Here is a 19,972-nt window from a genome sequence, read left to right on the forward strand (position 1 = left end):
GTAACAGGTACAGTGGTTGTCTGCTGAACCAGCCCCTTATGGAACACCATTTTTACTTCAAAGTGACTGATGAACTGGTTACTCAGACTTGGATATATAACAGATTTTCTCAAAAATTACTATAACAGGCCTGTCACTTCAATGAAACAACTGTCCGTTAGTTCAGGCTCCCATAACAAAAATGGCACAGATTGAGTGGCTTAAACAACAGACATTTCTCACAGTTCTGGAGGCTGGATGTCCAAGATCAAGGAACTGGCAGATCCAGTGTCTGGTGATGGCCCACTAGCTGGCTCGTAGACATCCACCTGCTCCTGTATCCTCGCATGGCCCAGAGAGCTCTACAGTGATAGGTCACTCTCCTTATTTTAAATATTTTCTGAAACTCCTTCCATGATTTTCATGGAAGTTCTAGCTGTCCCTATGCATCCCTGGCTCCTCCATCTCACTCTTCTCTGAAATCCCCACCATGACCCAAGTCATACAAGATACGCTGATGATACTTCCCATATGAGACTGTCTTCCCCCCAACAACCTACATAGTAATGTCATTTTCCTCATTATAGATATTTTACACTGAGAAAAGTCATAGAATTTAGGTACACACCCAAAATCAACATGGTCGGCCCCGGGTACTTGGAGCTCCTCTAGGCCAATCCTGCCTCCACCTTCTCCCTCTGCCCACACCTGGTGGACGGCTCCCCCGGCTGAAGGTCCACACGGGCCGACCGCTGCCAGATCTCCACACCCCCACTCTTCACTGCTCCTTGCCTGGGGACCCAAACAGTCCTGGCCATGGAATCCCCCACTTAGATGTGTGCTTGCTCCCAGACTCTTTCAAGGCACATGTGGGAAACCAGCCAGAGGGTTTCTGGGAAAGAATTCCCTCCCTAATTAAGAGTTACAGGAAGATCTATCTCTTCCCACCCTTCCTGCCGGCTGGTGTTCAGGCAGGCTGAGGCCTAGAGCCATGCCCATGAGGAGGGTCTGGGATGGCAGGCACCTCTCCACGTTCTGACATCAGTAAAGCCCTGAACCACTCAGGTCCATTCAGGGGTGTTGTGGGAGACTGCAATGTTATTCTCTTCACTGTTAGTCAAGCCATTGTGAGTCAGGCTTTCCATTATTTACAACCCAAGAAAACCGACCTAATATTCCAGGATGGGGCAAAACCAAACTTTTCTCCACAGTTGTGCCCCTCTTCCTATATTCCCTGTCTTGGGTTATTTCTAAACCGACCTCAGATACTTAATTCACCATATCCGATGGCTCTGGAATCCTTTTCATTCCTGGAGTCACTGCTTCCTGCTGCTCTCACAGACAGAAGGGAAAACATCACACCTCTGGGACTGGCAACCCCACCCAGCAATGGAAGAGAAGGACTTGGCAACCCCAGGGCTGACAATGAATGGCCCCAAGTTGGAATAGCACATGGAGATGAAAGCCCCACCCTCCATCCAGGGCCCAAACGCCCTTCCCATTCCCGCACCCAGTGAAGAGAGCCTCCTGAGGGCCCAGGCCTGGGTGGGCCGGGATCTAAGCAGCCCTTCTGCTGAGTGCAGATGAGAGGGGCCAATGGCAGGGACAGCTCACTGGCCTAGGCTTGGTTAGTTTGCCAAGTCAAGTTCTCAGCAGCAACTGGGAAGACCAACTGCAGGGCTGTCACATGGGGGGATAAACAGGATTAACAAAAAGTGCCTGACCTGTGGTGGTGCAGTGGGTAAAAGCATCGACCTGGAATGCTAAGGTTGCCGGTTCAAAACCCCAGGCTTGCCTGGTCAAGGCACATATGGGAGTTGATGCTTCCTGCTCCTCCCTCTGCTCTTTCTATCTCTTTCCTCTCTGTGTCTCTTTCTCTCTCTGTGTCTCCTCTCTCTAAAAAGATGAATAAATTGAAAAAAAAAAGTCAACAGGAGCAGCTATAGAGGATGCAAGCACCTTTGCTAGTGGAGGTGAGCACTGCCCAACACATTCCCACTGGCCACACATGGCTTCTGAGCACCCAACATGTGGCAAGGCTACTGAGGAGCTGGTATTTTATTTGACTTTAATTCTGATTGAATGCATCAGTGATTTTTTTTATTCACTTTTCAGAGAAGAGAGAGACAGAGAGAGAAAGAGGGGAGGAGCAAGAAGCATCGACTCCCATAGGTGCCTTGACCAGGCAAGTGCAGTTTTGAACAGCGACCTCAGCGTTCCAGCTTGACACTTTATCCACTGCGCCACCACAGGTCAGGCGCATCAGTGATTTTTTATTTCAGCTCCAGTCCCTGGGACCCAAAAATGCCTAGGGGACAGCTGGATGGTAAATCCAATCCATTATTTTTCAATCAGCTTCTAGAAAAAGCCACAAATTCAAAAACTCAAGAAGCAAGTTTATTAGCTTGATAAAATTAGGCCAATGGAACCCTATTTTAATCTCTATTTCTCATAACACAATATATAAACATGAAATTCATTTGCATTCAAACAAATACATCTAATTAAATTGGGCTTTTAATCTGAGTTTACAGGCCATGTTTTCAAGGCTTTGCACCGTTAGTCATTTTAAAGGATGTCTTCCATTCAAGACCTGGAGGCCACACCTGCGCTGTCCGCCGTCCAGCACAGTCCCGGGTTTCTACTAATAGTTAGGGTATTACTCTATCAACCCAGTTCTTCAGGTACCAACCTACTTTTTTTAATTTTTATTTAGGTACATGTTAAAAGTTAAATTATTTCATACAGTAACATTTCCTACTGAATTTGTGTTTCAGATGAAGTGATGAATTTCAGGATTCCTTGATTTATTTTATCCAAAGTAGAAATTAAATAATCTAAGTACTTCAAAGCTAGTTTCTGCACCAAAGCTATCCTGAGAAAATTTTGTACTGGTCACTGCTAAACATACTTGTTCAGCCATTCTAGTAAATTCCTTCTTGCCTCATCAATATAGGGCTTGTCTTCAGGAGAACAGTCTTCTCTCTTTCGATGCACGAACCCATGAGTTTGCCCAGAAAATGTTTTAATTTGATATTCCACTTTGCAATGTTCTTTCAACTTCTGGGTCAGCGAAGACACCTGGTATGCAAAGATATTCATGATGAATTGATTCTCTCTAGTAATATATCCCAATCTCTTAATCTTCTGTGAATGCTCATAAAAGAGATTCAACATCAATGTTTTAAATTGTGTACCGTAACCATAATAAATGTTTTACTTTTAATGCTATAACCAACATAGTCCTTACCTCTGGCAAAGGAGAGAATTCGGGGCAATATAAGGGCAATATAAAAATGATACAATGTCCACTATTTGAAATTGTATTAATATCTTCTATATAACATAATATTCAATATATAATTTAATTTGTTCAAGTATATATATTTAATATACTTAACATAAATTTTAATATACTCCAGTATAAAATATTTGAAATTTATACTAACAAATATTGGTTATAAATAAATAATTTCTTTTAAAAATTTTTAAAATTTTATTGAGAAAATTAAATTTAGTGGTGTGACATTGATCAATAAGAGTACATAGGTTTCAGGTAAATATTTCCATAGCATGTGAACTGTTGATTGTGTTGTGTGCCCATTACCCAAAGTCAAATCATGTTCCATCACCGTATATTTGTAATAATTTCTAAGTGACTGTTTTTGAACCACCATTTTCTTCTGCATTTTCCTTATCAACTTGAGGATTCCATATGCGGGGACAGGAGGCAAGGCCTCATCTACTCCCAGTAACCAGGTCACTCCAAGAGCACTTTGTCAAGGGGGATGGTTACAATCCCATCCTAAGTCCCCAATAAAACCCAACTTTAAAACAATGTTAAAAATTAAAATAACCTTAATGCTAAAAATATTTGGAGCAAGCAATAAATGAACCCTTTAGTATGTTCCCCCCAAAATGTCAAATCCTATTATTATTAAATATAGAAATAAGAAGAGGAAAGAGGCCAACCTACTTGCTCAAGAGGAATCACAGCATCATTTTCAGCAAAAATGAACAACGTGGGGTTCTTCAAACTGTACACGTCCTCGGAATCCTTGACGATGCCTATAGGTTGGGGACAGAGCCACGGGTGAGGGGGGGTGATTTCCACCCGCACACATGCCACAGAAAACTACACGAGTTTGCTTTGATTTTTCAGAGTAAAATATGTGCTTTGGGGGTTTTATTTTCTTTTTAAAAACAACTCCATACAAGTGGGCTGCCCTATGAAATTAGTCTCAAAGAAAAACTGCTCTAGTGGGATTTACTGCCAAGGAGCAGGGTGTGGGTTGGTGGATGGAAAACTAAGAAGCAACATCAAGTTAATGGGGATTCACAGATATCGAAGGTGATGGATTCTCGCCAAACTGACCCAGTGAGTAGGCCAAGGAGAGAGGTGAAGGTTGGAGCCTAGCCTGACTCAAGTTTGGTCAAGTATAGTCCTAGTCAGTAAGCTGGAGAAAATAACGGCTGGCTTTTTTTTTTTTCCATTTCCTGTTGGCAGCACAGCGAGGCCTCCCCTCACCTATAAATCCTCTCTAGGAAGCAGGGAGTCACAGGAAAAATGGCCATGTTCCCTGCCCCGCTACCTGGCTGATGCGCGATTTGTTTGCCACCAGGAGTCTTGCCACGCTCTTCAGCTCATGCACTGCGCAATGGCGGCCAGAAGGTGGCGCCAGAGAGCCATCCACTCAGGAGCACCTTTTGCTAATTCGCACGAAGGGACGGTATGCTCTAGCAACCCCGGTGACAAATGGAAAATTTATTCCTTTCGTGTTAGTAAATACTTAAAAAGGATTTTTTAATGCTAAAAGTAAGCAAAAATACCATAGTGGGGAACCATTAAGCTAAATAAGAATCATTCATATAACTGTATAACATATATATTATGAAAGAAGGCCAATTTTTCTTATTTTTTAAACTTTTTTTTATGGTTTGAATACTTCTATATCGTGAATTTAGTATGACATTTTTACTCACAGATACAATGTTCTTATCAATGCTATGATACTTTTGGTTTGTTTGAGCTGACAGGTTTATGTTGCTGTTTACATTTTACAGTAGGTTTTCCTCTTCTTCCCTTTTTTATAGAGTGTGTGTGAGTACATGTGCACATGCGCACATGCGTGCTGTTGAGAATTATCTGTATCTTGGGAAAATCTTTCCATAGATAGTCCTCACAGAAATATCGCTTAGCATTAGTATTATCACAGAAATAGATGTTATCCCTCCATCCTAAGTGAAGAAACTGAGACATCAAGCTAGGTGACTTTCTGAAAGTAACACTGTTGGGACCCAGGTCTCTCCACTCCAAGTGACATCCTCTGGTTACTGCATTACAAACCTCCACCTAGACTATCAAATTTTTAAAGCCAATTTTGTGACAACCTGGGACCCTCAGCTTGGGAAAAGGTTTGTAGTTATGGTCAGCCACAAATCCCCATTTCACTATAGAAGTCAGCACAAGGCAGATTTACCGTAGACAGACACCCCGGCCCTGAATTCTGGGTATTTCATCATCACATGATGGACAGCCACACCTCCCCAGCAGAATCCCACGACGCCAATTTTCTGGGCATGACACTGTTGTTTCAGGTACCTCAGGATAGCATCAACCTCTCTAGAACAGAAAGAAAAGAGCTACTTTGTGAGGCCCTGGAAAGCAGCTGTTCCTTGAGGTTCTGAGAGCCTTACTTTTGAGCTCCGCCCTCACCGCCTCCTGCCTCAATGAGAAGTGACCCTTCTCCTGGCAAGTCTCCCTGCCAAGCCCATCTCCCCCAGCCACCTGCTAGGTGGGCTCCTCCCAAAAGACCAGCAAGTCTGACCAGCTCACTTCCCAGCAGAAAGCTGAGCGACAGCCCTCCCCAGCCTCTGCATGAAGGCCAGGCCACAGCATGGCGCTGAGACGGGGCCCCAAGATCTCCCCCTGCCCAACACCCCAGTCTCTTCTCTCCTTTCAACAGGCATAGCTGCAACTGAGCAGCTCCCCAAACCCTCTGACTTAGCACACCCCTGCCTAACTCCCCACTGCATCATCTGTCTCCTCCTCTTGTACCCAAAGAGCAGAGTGAGCTTCAGCCACCAGCACTATTTAAACCATGAGGAGACCAACAACAGTGGTCCTTGTTTCGCCAGCGGTTCATCTGCAAATTGGTTATTTGGAACAACCGAGAAGACATTTTCAACTAGAAGCAATGTACTTAATTCGAGGGTCATAGCCATCCAAATGCTACTTGGAGGACGGGTAGGTGTCTGAACAGTAACGCCAGACCCACCTCTCAGCCCGGGCTCTGCTCTCCCTGTGCCCTGGAGGGCACCACAAACACAGCCTCCCCGCTGATACTTTACCTATCAATCTTTCTGGCATTTCTTGTTTTCAACCACTCCGGAAAGGTGGACCAGTCCCCGGAAGGGTGCCATGGCTCTTGCCCTACAAAGAAGTCTGGAACGATGGTTCTGTAAATTAGGGACATTTATTGATTTTAGTTTTGTTGCTGTTGGGATTTGGGATTCGCTTAAATTCATTAAGAAACTTGCCATATTGGTGATTCTTGCTCACAGAAAAAGAGAAGTCATGGTCACAAGGGACAGCTTTGATCACAACAAAGAGGCCAACTGGCACTAGGCCAGGGCATATTGGATTTCACAACTGAAGGTGCACGGCCTCTGGCAGCCTGCTTATAACCCAGCCCATCTAAAATGACGAGGAGACTCAGCCGGACACGCTTTCCACGAGATATTACAGAAGGGGCCCCGCCAGCGAGGGCCAGGAGCAAGGTGGCTACGAGGGGCCCTCCTGTCCCCAAACCTCTCAGATGGCCTTTCACGTTACCCTCAGGTCAGAAGGGCACACCTGGTTAGCATGTCCAGTCACTATGACCAAGCAATTTTCCCTGCCTCCGCCCAGCATGCCAACAGGGCACAACTTCCTGCCTGGTTGGTGTGGTCTAATGAGGGCTTTAAAGGGGGACTCGGAGGGAGAACGGCCAGCTCGCCTGAGGCCGTGCCAATTGTAGAGGTGGAAAAAATTTCCCTCCTTCCCTTCTAGGTTCTTTGGCTGGTCTAGTAATTAAATTAACATAAGACAGACGAACAGATGAAAAACAAATTCATTTTTGTGGACAAAAAAACGGGGTTCTATGGAAAGTAACCTCAGCGATCATAAATTCCTAACTGGGCAGTTGTGGTGGGTAGTCACATCTCAGGCATGTAATTTTTTTTAAAAAAGGGTTTTCTTTGCCTTAAGCAAGCCCTGTCCATTGTTTCTATGCATCTAGGTTAACACATCTTTGAAATAAGCATAACCACCCTCAAGAGAGCACATCATCTCGTTGACTCTCCTGTAATCCAGGCCCGACCTTGCTTCTCCCGCCTCCAGGAACTCTTCCTTACCTTCCCCCCGTAATTCTGAATGCAGGAAAGAAGCGCAGAACTCTTTAATTCTAGGGAGCATCTGAGATTTTGTTCCCTGGCATATGTCTTCAGTTTGACTCAAATAAACTCATAAAAATTCTCTACAGTTTGAATGTTTCTTTTTATTTTATTTTAATGATTTTTAGAGAGAGGAAAGGAGAGACAGAAACATCCATCTGTGTCTGTACCCTGACCAGAGATTGAACCGGCAACCTTTGTGTATCAGGACGACACTCTAACCAAGCAAGTTATACGGTCAGGACAGGTTTGAACTGTTTCTCACATCGACAATTTCATACATACGGGAGCCTCATAAAAAAAAGGAGACCAAAGGCAGTCAGGCAATTGAGGCTCATCTGTCATCCTAAGGTTAGAACTGATATGGGGGTATGAGGCTTTTAAAGGGAAGGTTAAGTCACAGGACAATAAGAAGAGCAGATGTTTGGTAATTAGGTGTTTGTCCTGCCATACAGCTAAGTCATTCAAGTAAAAGTTACTGTATTTCCCCACGTATAAAACGCTCCCATGTATAAGACAGAATTTAATTTGGGGGCCCGAAATTTGAAAAATAAAATGTATTACATAAAGTTATTGAACTAAAGTTTTATTTATCATAATATTCATACAACTCCTGAAGCGGGAAATACAAGTAAAAAAAATCTACAATCACTGTAGAAGACGTACCCAGTTTTCAGACCCCAAATTTTTCGAAAAAGGGTGCATCTTCTACATGGGGAAATATGGTGTCTCTGGTAATAGCTCTCTTTCTGGGTCAGGCTCTCGAACTAAATGCTTTGAGTTGGTTAAGAGGGAGGTAAAAGTTTTTATTCAGTCTGCTGAGTCTTGATTGCCTTCAACTCAAAATAATCCACATGCCAAAGTGTGAAGGAGCTTTTAAATCACAGGCATCTTCGCTCTTTTTACAGCCTGTCTCCTGCTAAAGGAACCAAGCAAAACAACAGAAGCCACAACCCCATTCATTCTACAAATTGCAATGGAGTGACGTGAGGCAACAGCGCTTCTGTCTTCACACCCGGTTTCCTAACCCCCAAGTGAGAACAATGACAGCTCACGCCTGAGGGGCTGGTGGGAGGATTGAGGAAATGACACTGTAACAACAGCCTAGTAGGTCTGGCGATGGTTTTGTTTTTGTTTGTTTTCTCTTAATACTGGGTTTACCCCTGGGAAGTTAAGTTGCCTCATCTTTAAAATGAAAAAGATAAAAATCAAGAGAAAGTCCTCTTTTTAGTCAACATGAAATTTGCATCGCGCAGCAGGGGCCACTTCCTTTAAATAGGGTTCTCTTTGCAGGAAAACAAAGAAGATGCACCGTTTGCTTTCCAGCTTCTCTTTTGGAGAAAACAAAGGAAATCTCATTGCTGGGTTTTGTGCTTTCTGAAGCTGGAGAGGAAGGAACGGTTCCTATTCTCTGTGCTTTCCCGAGGCTGTGGCCAACACCAGGGCAGGTGAAAAGCAAACAGGTGACAGCATTCACCACAGGTCCGGACAAAGACATAGCCTTGGGGAGACCAGCGAGGTCTCACGGTGTCAGTTCTGGAACCCAGTCTGTAAGGCCAGGGGCGGCGGCCACCATCACAGCCGCTTGACCCCTGTAAGTTCACATTCAATTCAGATAGATCATAATGAAACTGCAGAGCCAAAAACTGGTGGGCCATCCTTTATTCTAGACTCGTACCAGCCAACAAGTAAAAACAAACACACAGGCACCAAAACCCACTCACATGTTCTCTTGTTCCACAACCAGGAGAATCTTCACGGTTTTTCCTAGAACCAAAGGCCCCACTAGCCTCAGCCACCTCTTCTTCCCCATCTGCACGCCTCCATCTTGGCTCCATCTCCTCTCTGCCACCACTGGCCTCTCTCTCCTGCAACAACGTGGTCTCCTCCCATAAGGGCCTCCTAACTCCTCCTTTTAAAACTTTTTGGTACGAAAATCCCGCCCCCAGCACACATTAGCATAACCAAGCCCCTTCCCAAGCAGGAAGGTAATTAGCTGTATCACGTGGGAACATCATCACATGAGCAGTGGCCACTTTTAACAATAAAAGTGAGAAAACCCCCAAAATACAGATTTCACAAACTTATTTGCCCAACACAATCTATCTCAGACAGAGCCATGCTAGTTCACACGGAGACCAGGATGACCAGAGGCGCCCTGCCTGTGACATCTGACTCGAGGCTGACATGCTTCAAGGGCCAAGGAATGGGTCCATCTCAAAGCTAGCAAGGTTCTGCCCAAGCTGTCCTGTACTGGTGCCCAGCAGGGCCCCACATCAAGGGCCCTCCTAGGAAGACCTGATGCTCAGAGTTTGGGTTGGGAGCTGCTGGCTTCCTCTGGACAGCAGGTGGGTGTCAAATTTCATGTGACATTTCCCATTTACCTGCACTCCAAAGAGATAAGGAAGTCAATAATGTAAATTAATATATAGTCAGGCCCTGAGCAAGTAGCTCAGTTGATTAGAGCACCATCCCTATACACCAAGGTTAAGGGTTCAATCCCCAGTCAGGGCACATACAAGAATCAAACAGTGAATGTATAAATAAGTGGGCCAACAAATCCATGTTCCTTTCTCTACCTCTCTCTCTCTCTCCTCTCTGAAATCAATTTTAAAAAATAGTCGGGTTTATTGTTTTTGTTTTTGTTTTCCCTACAGGGAACAAAATGTAGATCACAAACATTCACATGGATTGAAGCAAAGGAGCAGAACTTCATACGCACGTGTATCCGTTTCCTGCAATCATGTCAGCCATATATCTGGTATTGGGCAACTGCCAGCCAAATATATCTTGAATGACAATCACAGATTTGCCGGCATCAACGGGGGATCTGGTGACATAAGCCTTGATGTGCTCAACTTGAACTTCACGCCCCATCCCTCCATACTCTATTTTATGGCCAATGTCACAAGGACAAGGATGAGCTTCGTTTGCCATTTTGGAGATACTGAAGTCAGGCTACAGAAAGAGAAACACACTTTATATTCTGAATGGTGCAAATCTGCAGATTATGAACAGTAAATAAACTAAAATCAAGAATACAAAAAATATTAATTTCAACTCTACTCCTGGTGTACTCATGCAAGAAATGAATGGTGATATTTGGTCCATCTGAAGACATTATAGGAAACAATTTTATATTAGCTTAACATGTTCGCATATACCTCTAATATGCTTAATATGTATTAGGCACAGTTTTAACATCTATTTTCTGAAGAAAAAAAAATAAGTCAATGATGACTGCTGATCTGGCAACACCGCAGACTGGAGCTAAGGGAGACTCCATTCCCACTGTAAACACTAGAAATACCAGAGTGAATGTTACCATCAAAGAAAAACAAAAATGGTGGGCTTATAACTAAAGGGGAACAGCATCCCAGCCAGGACTGGAGAGGAAACTGAAACCAGGTTGGGACCGGTGCTGGTCGGCCCAGAGAGGCTGGAGACAGGGCTGACCCAGAAGCAGCCCTAATGCAGCCTGGATTCGGTGTCCAGCGAAGCCCTGGGACATCCCCATGACATGTCAGAACCATCCAAGGTTCAGAGTTAGTGGGGGAATAAAAAACAAACAAAAAGAAAGAAAGAAAAACTCTGCCAACCAGAACTAGGAATATGATAAGGAAGGCCAGAAGAGAGAAAAAAAACTACCCCCCCCCCAATCTACAAGGTTTTTTCCAAGTAGAAAAACTTGGGCTGAGAAATTAACATAACAATTGGCCCTGGTGACCCAGCAGAAGCAAATGCAAACCTACTTTACAGAGAGACTTGCACAATCCAGGACAGAAACACTACCCACTGAAAAGGAACTCACTATAAATCACTACAAATAAACAATGATCTGGAGGAAGTACAGTGACAGTGTGGGGAGAAACGGGGAAGGGACAGGACAAGACTGACCAAACAAACAGAAAGCTGGAAAGCTGGAAAGAAGAAGAAAAAGAAAGTAAAACCTATCAACTACAAAGGGAGAAATCATGTGGCTGAAATAGATCCAAATAAATATTAGTAGATTAAATTTGTTACTTGAGATTCTCAAACTGATTTTTTAAATAGCGAGGCACTGTCAGAAAGGGAAACCTGGGGCTGCTGAACCCAAAGACGTCCACACGGACAAAGTGGCCAGATGGCTGGCTTCGCTTCAGAAAGACTCAAGGGGGATGGAGGTGGGAGGGAGAGTGTCCCTGTGTCACAGTGTTGGAACTGGGTAGTGAGTTCAGGAGCCTCCTCTGAACTAGTTTCTCTACTTTCATATATGCTTAAGATTTTCCTCAACAACAACAAAATTTATTTTTATTGAAATTTAAAAAACGATAAGATAGAAGCCTCCATAAACAAATCAAGAAGACAAGATACAGAGTAGGATCAGATATTTTTCTCAAAGCAGAAGGTTTCCTATCTATATAAAATATGTGAAGAATTCTTTTTTTTATCAAGGGGTGGGGGACGGACACGGACAGACAGACAGGAAAGTAGAGAGATGAGAAGCATCAGCTCATGGTTGTGGCACCCTAGTTATTCGTTGCTTCCTCTATATGAAGAATTCTTATAAATAAATCAAGAAGAAAAAGACAACCTCAGTAGAAAAAGGCTCCAAAGATATGAATGGGCAATTCACAAAGGGGAACACCTGAATGATATAAAACAATACTCAAGGTCACTAGTATTTAAGGAAATTATACAAAGAACATCAGTGAACATCAGCGATGTACCATCTTAGATCTTGCAGGCTGTAAATAAGTCTGTTAACACCAAGAGATGGCGCCCATGGAATGTAAACTGATACAAACTCTGGAAATATGTCTGGCAAGGTCTATCATGATGAAGACACCCTGCAACCCAGAAATCCCACCACTTGTATTCTCTAGAACAGGGTCCCCAAACTTTTTACATAGGGGGCCAGTTCACTGTCCCTCAGACCATTGGAGGGCCAGACTATAAAAAAAACTATGAACAAATCCCTATGCACACTGCACAGATCTTATTTTAAAGTAAAAAAAACAAAACGGGAACAAATACAATATTTAAAATAAAGAACAAGTAAATTTAAATCAACCAACTGACCAGTATTTCAATGGGAACTATGCTCCTCTCAATGAAAGAGGTGCCCCTTCCGGAAGTGCGGCGGGGGCCAGATAAATGGCCTCAGGGGGCCGCATGTGGCCCGCGGGCCATAGTTTGGGGACCCCTGCTCTAGAAGTTCATGTGTGTATGCAAGTGCATGTGTGTGAACCCATGCACGCGTGTGGTGGGTGGCTATGGAAGTATAGCATAGACATAATGGCAAAATTTGGAAGCAATCTGGCCCTGGCTGGTTGGCTCAGTGGTAGAGCATCGGCCTGGTGTGCGGAAGTCTCGGGTTCGATACCCGGCCAGGGCACACAGGAGAAGTGCCCATCTGCTTCTCCACCCCTCCCCCTCTCCTTCCTCTCTGTCTCTCTCTTCCCCTCCCACAGCCGAGGCTCCATTGGAGCAGGGTTTGCCCGGGCACTGAGGATGGCTCTGTGGCCTCTGCCTCAGGCGCTGGAATGGCTCTGATTGTGGCAGAGCAACGCCCCGATGGGCAGAGCATCGCCCCCTGGTGGGCATGCCGGGTGGATCCCGGTCGGGCGCATGCGTGAGTCTGACTGCCTCCCTGTTTCCAACTTCAGAAAAATACAAAAAAAAAAAAAAAAAATGGAAGCAATCTAATTGACCATCAGGTAGAGAATGGGATAAACTGTGATTCATTCATTGTTGTGGGTTGAATTCTGTTCCCCCAAAAAGATAAGGTCAAGTCCTAACTGTGGAACCTGTGAATGGGACTTTATTCAGCAATGGGTTCTTCTCAGAGGGTAATCAAGTTAAGATGAAGTCATCCTGGATGCAAGTGGGTGCTAATCTAATTAATGACGTGTCATTATCAGGAGAGGGAAATCTGGATATAGAGACAGCCACACAGGAGAGAGAACAGAAGGGGGGGGAGCGGGGGTTGGTACGATGCATCTGCAAATCAAGGAACACTAAGGATGACCAGTAATCACCAGAAGCTAGGAACAAGGCAGGGAAGAATTCTCCTTTAAAGGTTTGAGGAAGAGCCTGGCTCTATCAACACCTGCATTTAGGACTTCTGGACTCTAAAACTGAATAAATTTTTGAGAGAATAAATTTCTGTTGTCCTAAGTCTCAGTTTGTGATCATTGGTATGGCAACCCTAGGACACAAAAAAATTCATGAAAAGAATATTGCATAGCAATTCAGTGGACAAACTATATATGATATGTCAATATGATACATCTCAAAAACATAATGCTATAAAAAAGACAACGGCAGCCCTGGCCAGGTGCCAAGTGGTTAGAGCATCGTCCTGCTACACCGAAGTTGCGGGTTCTATCTCCAGTCAGGGCACATACAAGGATCAACCAATGAATGCACATATACTCTCTCCTTTCCTCTCTCTTCAAAATCAATAAATAAATATAAAAAGTTAAGAAAAGACAATAGCTTTCTAAAACTCTATTTATTGATTTTTAGAGAGAAACATCGATTTATTGTTCCATCAATCCATCATAGGTTGATTCTGTGTGTGCCCTGACTGGGGATTGAACCTGCAACCTTGGCGTGCCAGGATGACATTCTAATCAACTGAGCCACCCAGCCAGAGCCAACAATAGCTTTTTTTTTTTTTTTTTTTTTTTTTCATTTTTCCAAAGCTGGAAACAGGGAGGTGTAAGGTCGGTGGATGGAGGGATGGTCATGTGGGGAGCCCAGACCCGCCCACTTTGGCTAGGACCGCCCAGAATCAAGCCCGCCAAAGGAAGCTTCCCAGGAACCATTTGGAAAGAAGCGATGGTCTGCCAGCCAGTGAAATTTCACCATGTCATAGTAGCTCCACTTCCATAGAGGGACCGTTTAAATATCTCCCACGCAGTTTAATCTTTGCAACTTCCCTGACCTCCATCTTTCACCTCCATCTCTCTTTCTTTCCTCGGGGCCAGGGAACCTTGCCAGGCGGGGTGTGCGCTCTGTACTCAATAAGGCCGTTTACTTATTCCACACTTTGCGGCTCCGGCCCTCTTCCTTCCTTCTTGGCGGGGAAAAATACCTAACAGGTGGCAGTCAGACAGACTCCTGCATGCGCCCGACCGGGATCCACCCGGCACGCCCACCAGGGGGCGATGCTCTGCCCATCAGGGGCATCGCTCTGTTGCATCCAGAGCCATTCTAGCGCCTGAGGCAGAGGCCACAGAGCCATCCTCAGCGCCCGGGCCATCCTTGCTCCAATGGAGCCTCGGCTGCAGGAGGGGAAGAGAGAGACAGAGAGGAAGGAGAGGGGGAGGGGTGGAGAAGCAGATGGGCGCTTCTCCTGTGTGCCCTGGCCGGGAATCGAACCCGGGATTCCTGCAAGCCAGGCCGACGCTCTACCACTGAGCCAACCGGCCAGGGCTAACAATAGTTTTTTTGATTCTAAGTAAATACTAAAACCAAAAATAAAACATCTTATTAAGCCTGACCAGGCAGTAGCGCAGTGGATAGAGCATTGGACTGGGATGCGGAGGACCCAGGTTCGAGACCCCAAGGTCTCCAGTTTGAGCACAGGCTCATCTGGTTTGAGCAAAGCTCACCAGCTTGGACCCAAGGTCACTGGCTTGAGCGAGGGGTTACTCGGTCTGCTGAAGGCCTGCGGTCAGGGCACATATGAGAAAGCAATCAATGAACGACTAAGGTGTCACAATGAAAAACTGATGATTGATGCTTCTCATCTCTCTTCGTTCCTGCCTGTCTGTCCCTATCTGACTCTCTCTGTATCTGTAAAAAAATAAATTAATTAATTAATATCGGGTTTTAAAAGTATATCACTCAAGAGAATAAAACACCACCATTAGACAGTGGGAAGGAGATTGCTGACTTTAATTGTATTTGTTATATTTTACTTCCTTAAAAGGTTTTGATTTGAAGTATATAGGAAAAAATGAAAAAATCTGAGTCATGTGAATATGGGCAGCAGCTATAGTATAGTGTGTACTTTCCAGAACATTCTAAATATTCATAACTAGAAATAACATAACTAAATGTTAAGGAGAAAGAAATTAAGAGCTAGCCATTTGATCAAAGGAAACTTTATTCTTCACAGTTTTATGTTCATTAGCTACATCATAGAACTATGATTAGTAAGAAAAGTCAGAAGAGTCCAATATCTGTAGCAGTGAATTTTATGTCCACTCACTGTTGTTGACAACTGATTTCTCCAGCTGAATTTTTTTTAATCTGGGCTGTCCTGAGGACAGAGAGACCACAGAGAATACTGGTTGTTCCAAATTAACCTTGTATCTGAATCTTTTAACTTTATCCTCAGTTGATATCCACTTTCCAAAAGAAATGTACAGCCAGGAGACCCACTCTCAGGACTGATCCTGCAAAGTTATTCTCCTGCAGAAAGGGCTGATGGTCAGGAGAGGCCTGGGTGTGCTGTGTGTGGAAGGCTGGGCTCCTGCCAGGCCCTGTAGAACAGCAGCCTGTGTGACCAGGACCAAGGTCATGGTGGGTAGAGAAGTTTCTATAGACTATACCCCCCAGTGGGGTGAAAGCTTCAGGGAACACACCCTTGATGCTCTATTAACTGTACTATATGGAAACTTTCTATATGCATAAACCTTTCAGGAGTTTGCCTTTTTCCCCAAATGACACATTTGTTTAAAAAAAGTAAAACCATGACCCTCATATAGATATAAAAGTGAACACATTACAGATTTTATTTGAACATATGACAGGAGCAAATAAGACAGATGTTATAACTTGTTCAAAGGCAAAAAAAAAAAAAAGAGCACAAGCTTATATGGAATAAAGGAATACTGAGATGAATTGCAAGTTGAGACAAACTGATTTTTCCACTAAATGGGCAGAAGCCAATTATTTCTCTACCACACTAAACAGATTTTACAAATCTATTTGTTACCCACAACTTTCAAATAATTGCAGAAATTGTTCAAATATAATAAACAGCACTAGACTAAAACAGCCCAGAAGGGTATGCTGCAAACAATGGATACTTTTCCACTGAAGCAGTTTTTGTGCACGACCCTATATAGAATCATCATTCACTGTGAGTGGTAAGGATTTGGTCTCATCCTAGAAGGAGATGGGATTGTGGGTCTGACATGTATGGCGGGGTCCTGATAAAAAGTGTGTCCAGAACGACTTTTCTGTATCATGCCAAGTGGGCTTGGCAACACATCCTGGCTACGCTAAGATCAGATCTTCAGTCCCACTGGCAAAGCCTCTGGAAGTCGGAGACCTCTTCAGGGTTGGCCAAGACATGTGCCTGCAAGAGGACACCCTGATGGGCACATTCTTTAGCAATGCCAGACTAAGTTCACCACTAATACCCGTGATTCTCCCGCAACATTCCCACAAGATGCCTCCTATGTGTGTATGCTTGCAAAGCCGACACCCCTACAGACTGATAGTCCCCCCTCCCTCAAAAAGAAAAAATAGACTGGTCACTTGACAAAGAGTCTCTCCTTAACCAAACTCCTCGGAACCCTCTTCTTAACTAGGTCATGACTTTGGGGCTTCCAAGTTCATCTCTGCATTGTCCAGTTTCAGTAAGAATCCTGCTAAGTCAGTTTCATAGAATCCCCCATCTTCCATATCTGATCTGGATCCTCACCCTCCAGCATCCTCAAGCTGATGTCTAATCACCTTCTTCTGCCAAAATCCTGTCAAGTCAGTCTAGTTGGATTCCTCTACCCCTGAAGCTTCCTCTTAGTAATTTTCCGTCCACTGACCCCTACTCTGTTCCCTGGCTATAAATCTCCACTTTTCCTTGCTGCATTCCAAGTTCAGTTTAATTGCTTCTTGGCCTTTTGGCTAAGATCAAGTGCAGAGAGAGTTGAGCCCTATCTCTTTCCTACTGCAAACTCCATTGCAGTGGTCCCTACACCTATCATGATGGTCCTGAATAAGTCTGCCCTGCCCTTCTTTAACAAGTGTCATGAATGAATAATGTTTTCCTGAGGAGCCTCCAGCCCTGTTTCACACAGCAAGTGCCTCCACAGAATTACAAGTCAAAGCCCCTGGAGGTCACTGGTGCATGTTTCAAGTGCAAATCCCAAGAAACTGCCAGTCCCCGCTCCTCTCCTTAGGTGTCCTTTCCCCAAGCAGTCTTCAACTCTGTATAAATGTGCGCTTCTTGACTTATTTTTTGAACCAGTTGCAGTATCTTCCTGGCTCTCTCCTTTGATAAATAAAACAGAACCTTTAAAATATGCTCCTTTTTGCATCTGTGTGAGAGTCATGACTTTACCTTTCTCTGAAAATTATGTTCTGACAATATAATTGAACAGCATTCTCTTTTTCTCACCGGAAGTCAGAAAGGCAAAAAAGGGGGGTAAAAGTAAGTGTAGTTTTCCTGCTTTCACACCCTCAAGGATTTAAATAACTCGGAAGTCATACTTCCCAACGCAATCAAGATGCCCACCAGAAATGTAGGAAACAGATTCTGACGAGAAAAAGGGCCTGGCAGAGATGAGGTTGGAGCAAGCGAATAAGTCTAGGAATAACTTTCTGGAAGCTTCAGAGATTTAGAAATGGAAACCACCTGCAGGCACCACAGAAGCAACACTGAAAGATAATACCGGAAGGGCGGTGGCTCCCGGGAAGACTGGGCGCGGCTCCTTGACTGGATCAACAGTGCAGGAACATGCCTGGGGGTGCATTTTCTATCTTGCAGGGAAAGACAAAGCCCTACTTCTCTTTAATAGATGATTCTGTGAACGTCAGCTCCTCCACTTACTTATTTTTCAGCAAGCATGCTTGTATTTTCTATAGGGTACATGGTCGAGACCGCATTAAATAGAAAGTTAGACATGTCGTGCACTTGCGGGCCAGAGAACACAGCTGCCTTTGACCTTTCCTTGGGCCGTTCCAAGGATTTCCCCAGACACCCGTAGGGCTCACTTCTGATCACCTTATCTTAAATGGGCTTTGACGGCAACAGGTGGCATTTTCCATCAGCAAGAAACAAAAATGGCAGTACCCAATGTTAGCAAGGCCTGGGCAAGGTGACACTTCTTCTCACAACCCCTGACTGTGGATGTGTAATGTGCAGTCTTTCTGGGCAGCACGCACCCAGCAGCCAGGACGGCACACTCCTAGACCCAGCACCTTATCTTAATATCCATCCTTAAAAAACACTGCCAAATGTGGATAATGATCTTGATGCAAATATGCTCATTTCTCCCATTGCTTTATATTAGTAGTAAAAACTATACAACCTAAATGTTTAACTCTAGGAAAAAAAAGTTGCAGAGTATTTAATGGCACGTAGGAAAGGCTCTCACGAGCCTTTGGAAAAACAAACACAAGTTTATATACAGTATGATTGCAATGTTTTTTTAAATGTATGGGGGCGGGGGGTGTATGCAATACAGGGAAATATGCCAAGGTGGAATGGCGGGGGTTGCTTTTCTGCAATGACAATGTACTGCTTTGATAAAATTCAGGTTTTTGAAAATGGACTTCGACATTCTTTACCTGTGCACATGGCAAAGACCTTCTTTGCCTCATGCAATACCCGATCGAGTTAGAGTGGAGCGCAGCTCCGGGCGCGTTTGTGTGCCGGGGAAGCGCACGTACCTCGTCCGCCGCCTGGAGACCGTCTACCGCGCGGAAGAGATGAGACCCTCGCGACAGCCCTACCGAACTCGGAGCCACGGTCAGAGGCGAGCCAGAGGGAGGAGGCGCCTCCCTCCCGGGCGGAAGTGGACGCAGGAGGGAGGGCGGCGGGATCCTCGCGGGCCAGTGGCAGCCCCGGATTCCCAGCCTCCGGGGAAGGCCTGCGACGGGAGGGGGTGGGGGAGGTGGAGGAGGAGGAGAGGCAGTTGGGAGGAGTGAGGGAAAAGGGAGATCGGGAGGGAGGGAGTCAGGGAGGGAGGGAGGCTTGGAAAAGGAAGACAGCCAGCCGGTGAAATTTACTAGTGTGGCTGCCTCCTAAAACTTGTAACTTCGTTGTAAATCAAAACTAAGCTAGTCTTAAAAATAAGTTATTCATACTTGCCCTACCCCACCCCAGCCCTACTCCATACTTTGGTCATCTGACTAAGGTTGTGATAACTGCCTTGTAAGAAATGACCAAACCTGTAGAGAATTTTAATGAGTTTATTTGAGCCAAACTGCAAATTGTTGCAAAACAAAATCTCAATGGATTGAGGAAACGCTCCAGAGAATAACAGTTTTGCAGCTCATTTTATACATTAGCGTGAAAAGAGAAAAGGGAAGGAGGGTTACATAAAATCCACTGGTGGTCGATTAAGGGGGCAGGAGAAAAGCAAAGCGGCAAATGTCTGGGACTGGATAAAAAACAAAGTGGAGAGACACGTACTTTTCTTTACTTTGGTGGGTACAGCATTGGTTAACATTTGCAGCGCATAGAGATGGTATCCCCGCAACAAAATAGCAATGTGGTCTCCTCTGGTGCCAGAGGTTGTGTCTGCAGGGGGTCTAGAAAAGAAAATGACTGAGGATTCAAAGGTATGTTATCTTAGACGCATGAAAACAGTAGACTCATTCAAGGTAAAGATTG

The 19,972-nt window shown here is 44.6% G+C and overlaps 1 protein-coding gene across 2 annotated transcripts; it reads right to left on the minus strand.

Moving 5' to 3' along the window:
• Window positions 1–2,354: 2,354 nt before the first annotated feature.
• Window positions 2,355–19,226, minus strand: CMBL (carboxymethylenebutenolidase homolog). Of its 2 annotated transcripts, none has more exons than XM_066253611.1 (6): window positions 18,925–19,226; window positions 10,136–10,371; window positions 6,331–6,438; window positions 5,460–5,602; window positions 3,956–4,047; window positions 2,355–3,060 (listed from the first exon to the last, which is right to left on the minus strand). In XM_066253611.1, the coding sequence occupies exons 1-6, from the start codon at window positions 18,955–18,957 to the stop codon at window positions 2,881–2,883; spliced, it is 792 nt and encodes a 263-aa protein (XP_066109708.1). In that variant the 5' UTR covers window positions 18,958–19,226; the 3' UTR covers window positions 2,355–2,880. The 2 variants fall into 2 exon arrangements, with proteins under 2 accessions (XP_066109708.1, XP_066109709.1); XM_066253612.1 differs by having other exon boundaries at window positions 19,027–19,225.
• Window positions 19,227–19,972: the final 746 nt, after the last annotated feature.

Source organism: Saccopteryx bilineata, chromosome 1 (genome assembly GCF_036850765.1).
Source record: "Saccopteryx bilineata isolate mSacBil1 chromosome 1, mSacBil1_pri_phased_curated, whole genome shotgun sequence".
In the NCBI taxonomy this organism is placed as follows: domain Eukaryota; kingdom Metazoa; phylum Chordata; class Mammalia; order Chiroptera; family Emballonuridae; genus Saccopteryx; species Saccopteryx bilineata.

Bases quoted from the DNA above. Each gene is read 5' to 3' on its own strand.
- CMBL (XM_066253611.1), bottom strand. From the start codon at position 18,957: ATGAGGCAAAGAAGGTCTTTGCCATGTGCACAG. The intron at 6,439-10,135 runs GTGCGTATGAAG...CCTAATTTACAG, and splicing joins ATTGCAGGAAACGGATACAC to AACCATCGTTCCAGACTTCT. The intron at 5,603-6,330 runs GTAAAGTATCAG...TTTCTGTTCTAG, and splicing joins AATGCCAGAAAGATTGATAG to AGAGGTTGATGCTATCCTGA.